The following is a 5545-nucleotide window of genomic DNA, read 5'->3' as shown; positions in this document are numbered from 1 at the left end:
CGCCGGAGTCACACACAGTGTCCCCGACAGCAACCCTCCCACGTCCCCTCGTTTACAGTGCTGCACGGTCACCCCGACTGAGTCACTCCCCCGGTCACACACACGCGCACACACACACACACACACACGCACACACGCGCGCACACACACACACACACACACACACACACACACACGCTCCCCGCCCACGCCGCGCTCACCTCGCCGCTGCACCGTGAAGCTCTCACCGACCCCGTAGTTGTGTCTGCAGTACGTGTCCACCGCGGCCCGCATCTGCTCGATGAAGTCCGCCTGCGAGTTCCAGTGCTCGGCGTCCGGCCGACCGAGCTCGTTCACCGCGCGGAATTCCCCCACGTCGCTGTCGAAGCGCACGTCCTCTTCTCCGTTATAGATGTCTCTGACCAGCAACCGCACCCGCTCCGTCCCGTTGAAGAAATGACACTCGAACTTCACCAGACTCAAGAAATGTGCTGTGGGAACAGGATCGCTGCGGTCACCCGGGCGGGCTCCTGGGAACAGACTGACGGCGACGCCGCCCATTGCGGAGGGGACAGACACCAGCACTTCCAACTAGCAGCGCCGACGGTTCATCTTTCACCCGCCTGCGGCGGCGAAGGGAGACCCTTCTGATCCCCAGTTCTGGGATCCGCTCGGCTTCCGTGCTGGCTGCAGATCCCCAAGCGGGAGCCGGAGGAGGGTTTGCCCCGTCCCCACCTGCTCCTGGACGCCTTCACCCGAAAGACACTCAGGGCTCACGCCTCTCGTCCCACAGCCAGTCTCTCTCAGTGAGGACTAAGGCTCACCTCCACCCACATCCCAAGTAATAGGCACCGAGGTGTTGGAGAACCAATCAGCATCAGAAGTGACTGGCATCCTTACTGGTGAGAGATTCAGTATGAAGGACCTCCTCTGAAATTTAGAATCTCTTGCCTTAAAAAGATTGTTTTAATTTAGTGCTTTAAAGGTTTGACCGCTAGTATTGGAAACATTTTATTGGGCCCCTATTGTGAGCCAGCTCTGTGTTCATTTCTAACTCTGTCTCCTAATCCCCAAATGTCAGTTAGTACCAAATAACCAGTCTTGGCCAGGTGTAGAACTCTCACTTCTGTAGTCAAGTCCTCCCAGAAGGGGAGAAACTAAAAGAAGATGACATTTTCATATAGACAGTTTACAAAAAATGATCAGGCCCCAGACTTTGCTTAGAGATGATGACAGAGAGCAGTAGACCCTGATCATACCAGAGCTATTTTACTATTCACAAATTCTCTAGTACCTTCTCGACACATGAGAAAGTTGAAAAATAAAAAAAAAAGTTCGTTTTTACGTGTTTCGGTGTGTATTTTTGTATGTTAGCTTGTATAGTTAGCACTGTTAGTCCATGTTCATGTGCCCAACTTGCGGTTGCTAGATATAGCAAATTAAAATACAGGATGCCCAGTTAATTTTAGATTTCAGATAAATTATTGTTTCACTGAAATTCAGATTTAATTGGGCATCCTGAATTTTATTTGGGAACCCTAGGCCAATTTGCTAATAAATCTCAGGAAGAGTGTATTTGATACTTCTCTGCGTTCTTCAATATATGTTCGTTAGCCTGCACATAGTGTGAAGCTGTGAAGCTGCATGAAACTTTTCAAATAATAAATACAAAACGAATAAAAATTTCTTCTAATTATTGGAACTAGCAGCCTTTGCATCTCACTGCCACCAATACTAAGACCCACACTGGTATATATGAACGTCAGAATTTTCATCAATTATTCAGACCAAATCAAGACACTATTCACTAATGGTAGGTAGAGTCCAAGTTCTAGAATTAGAAACCATAAATTTGAACATGAGCTCTTCCAATGGGTCAGTTTTCAAGACCCATGAGTCTTTTTTCTTTATTACTAAAGTAAATTTAATGATAGTATATTCCTCACAGGATATTGTGAGGTGTGAAATTAAATAGTGATTCTTCCTAGTGCTAATCACATAATAAGTACTCAATAAATACATTGCTATTTTAATTTTTATCCCCTGTATGAATGTAAGCTCACAAGATCTTTCTATTCCTTAACTTCCTAAGGCAAATAATATCTTCATCATCATTTTGCAATTGTCTTCAACTAATTTTATTACTAATTACCAATTTGAACATATAAGGGCAGACACATTGGTTTATGTATAAAGGGAATATACATAAACCTAATACAAAAGAAGTGTGCTAACACAGAAGAGAGGAACTTTCTAGATTCTGAAATTTAGACTATATAACCTGGGTTCTAGCACTAACTATGTGACACTGGGTAAATTACTTAAATTCTTTGAATTTTAGATTCCATAGATATGTATATTTTTAATTGCTACAGATAAGATCGGATAGTTATGAGAACTACATACTGAAATTTATAGGCCTGGTACGTAGTAACTGCAAAATATGGTGCTTCATGCGGATGGAGGGTAGGTCACTACATCATCTAGGGTAATAAGTATAGTCTAGGCCACTAATTAATATTGCTTTATAATTAATGGCTTTTTGTACAACCAGTTACCACAGCATTCAAGGCAACTAGGGCTTCCTTGCTGATGACTGAACATCTTTGGTTCTCTAGTCCTCCCAGCTTCTCAGGCTCTTTTATTCTTATACTTCAGATACAGCTGACTCCTTGATCCCAGAGCACAGTCTTTCCCTAAGGTCAGATGACTCTTTTGAGTCATCTGTAATCCATCCTTTACTTCTCAAAAGAGTCATCTGTAATCCATCCTTTACTTCTTCAGCTCCCATCTCTCTTCAAATGGTCCAACCGAATTTCCATTTTTTATACTCCACTGACTGCAAATGTCAAGTCCACCAAACCCAGTGCTCACTTCTCTGTCATGTTCTTAGTTCACCCGCCTCTTAGAGGTTCTTATCACAGCTGGCCTCACCCTTCTCTTAGAAAAATCTACTTTCCCTTACTTCCATGCATCACATTTTTCAGGGTTTCCTCAACATCACTGTCACCCTTTCTCCGTCCCCTTTGCTGACTCTTGCCTCCTTCTCGTCTGCTACATACATACTCTCCATCTCTGTCTCTGTCTCTGTCTCCCTGTCTCTCATTATGTAACCACCTCCATTTTCTTGCAATTTAACATAGTACATGTGTCAATAACACCAACATATATACTTCCAGCCCTGGCCAGCCCCTGAATTCCAGTCTCACATATTCGATTGTCCTATTGACAGCTCTGCATAAATGTCAAAAAAATCATTTCAAACTTAAACAAAATATTTATTCCTAACTTCCCACTTTAAATTATTTTCTTCCACAGTCTTTTCTATCTCAATAAACAGCACCACCAAATTTATTCAAATTATTTAAGACAAAATCCTTAGATAAGCCTGATTTTTTTACCTCTCCTCCCTTTAATTCATTATCAAGTCGTACAAATATCTATCTCAAATCTGTTTTTACCACTGTCTTCATCACTACCACACTAAATGAAGCCACAGGCATGTCTTCCCTGGAGAAATCTTCTGTGCTCCTAAATGGTCTCCTTGACTCCACTTGTGAACCCCTACCATTCAAGCTCCACGTGGCAGCTAGAATGATTTTTTTTTTCAAATAAATGTAAATTGACTCTCCTTGTAACCCTCCAGTAGCTTCACGTAAAATTCTGTCAGAGAACATCCAGCACAGGAATCAGGCCTTATAAACACTGGAGTTCAAGGAGCAAGGAAAAGAGATAATGAGGGAGGCCACTTGATATATCCTCACATATTAGGGAGTAGCACCAACGTCACAGATCCTGTTGAGGCCATAACACAGGATCTTCTAGAAGAGACCCTTCTAATTCTTTTTTGACTCCCCATAAAATTTCAGAGAAACTTTCCCTTTTCTTGGCACAGCTCAACATAATAAATGGAACTGCTGGATGGGGAATTATTTTCACATTATAATTTAAAAATTTTCCCCAGCTCCTGAGTGAATGGGATGCAAGGCTGGAGAAGTTTTACTGGAAGAGAGTTGAGAAGAAATGGCCTATATATGGAGTCCCTTGTGCAGCTCTCACAGAGGGCAAACAGCCAGGCTCCTTTTGTTCTGGAAAGAAATGAGGATCCAAATGATAAAGATAGGTGGTCATTGAAGAAAATGTCATACTTTACAAAGGGACATGGCCTAGACATAGTGACAAAGCTAATTCCCTTTCTTCTCCCTCACCCCCACAATAGCTAACCCATAATGTGTGTACTTACGTGAGGTGTCCCTGGCCCAAGCCAATGGAGGGCTCAGCACCATCAGTATCACTGTCAGAGCTGCCATCCAGGAGCCTCCAGGGAACAACAGACACACCATGCTGGAAAGCAGAGAGGACAGGATGCAGGAAGCAGGTAAGTCTCACTTAGTGAGGACTAGGACTCTCCTCCACCCACATCCCAAATAATAGGAACCAAGGAACTCATTTCTTTGTTCCTGGATTGGGTAATCTCAGTGTTGGAGAACCAATCAGCATCAGAAATTACTAGCATCATTAGTTACTGGTTAAAGATTTAGTATGAAAGGCCTCTTCTGAAACTTAGAATTTCTTGCATTAAAAAGATTGTTTTAATTCAGTGCTTTAAATGTTTGATCCACTTGTATCTGAAGCATTTTTTCGGCCCCTATTGTGAGCTAGCTCTGTGCTGGTCAGTGATGTGCACATGAGTTTGAGTTCATTAGGAGCATTAATTTCTCTTACTTGAAGACAGAACTGTTTTGACAAATGTGTGAGTGAGTGTGTTAGGAGCTTAGGGGGGTGGAAGGAAGATGATTGCAAGCTAGGAGACCTTCAATCTGTCCTAAGTGCACCATAACTTAGTGTTGTATATTTGGTGAAATGATTTAACCTCTTACAGTCGAAATGAGGGCACTGTGACCTTTTGGGTATTTCAATACTGGAATATGTTGTGATTCTGTGAGCATCTCAAGGAGCAGTCTCCCTTGCCGACTGATGATTTAACAGACTTATAGCTGTTGATTGGAGAGTATAGTCTGTACTTCCTTACAGGGAGGGAATGTCTCTTATAAAGGAAAGAATTGAAAAGTGGTCAATAAATTAACCTGAGTGAAAGGTTTTTCAGGTTTGTCTCCTGATGCTGTCACCAAGTTTAGTGGTACTTCCAGAAAATACATAGAGAAAAGGGCTTAGAGGAGGTGATCTACGTGGAACGGAGGGTTTTGTATTGCACTAACACTTACAATGTGATAAAGCCAACTGTCCAAATCAAAGTATGCAGAGATGCAGAGTATGCAAAGACTGAGAGATGGATAAAGGACTCAAAGTCAGCCTTTGGCACAACAGCTCTGCTTTAGAATAATTAATATTTCATGTGAAAAAATGTTCAATTCCTTACTCCTGGTCCCTATTATGATTTTCTCATTTTCGTGGTGGGGCATGTCCACTTATTTATTCTCTTCTCTTGCTTTATCCTAAGAAAAAATATAAGAAGGCTTGGCTAATGAATACATTACAGAGTGTCCAGGAAATGGAAGGAACACTATGGAAAAACTATGAATTACATCCTTTGATGTAATCACAT

General features: G+C 42.2%; 1 protein-coding gene across 1 annotated transcript; it reads right to left on the bottom strand.

The window, feature by feature from the left end:
* Window positions 1-147: 147 nt before the first annotated feature.
* Window positions 148-4410, bottom strand: LOC105309227 (HLA class II histocompatibility antigen, DR beta 5 chain-like; the record flags this gene model as incomplete). The annotated part of the gene is made up of 2 exons (XM_011385346.2): window positions 4223-4410; window positions 148-470 (listed from the first exon to the last, which is right to left on the bottom strand). Coding segments are annotated over exons 1-2 (423 nt in total), but the record flags the coding sequence as incomplete, so codon positions are not given.
* Between the last annotated feature and the right edge of the window lie 1135 nt (window positions 4411-5545).

The sequence above is a fragment of the Pteropus vampyrus genome, unplaced genomic scaffold, assembly GCF_000151845.1.
Source record: "Pteropus vampyrus isolate Shadow unplaced genomic scaffold, Pvam_2.0 Scaffold698, whole genome shotgun sequence".
Taxonomy (NCBI): Eukaryota; Metazoa; Chordata; class Mammalia; order Chiroptera; family Pteropodidae; genus Pteropus; species Pteropus vampyrus.
Note: the sequence above shows the minus strand (reverse complement) of the source record. Positions and strands in the feature narration are given on the sequence as shown.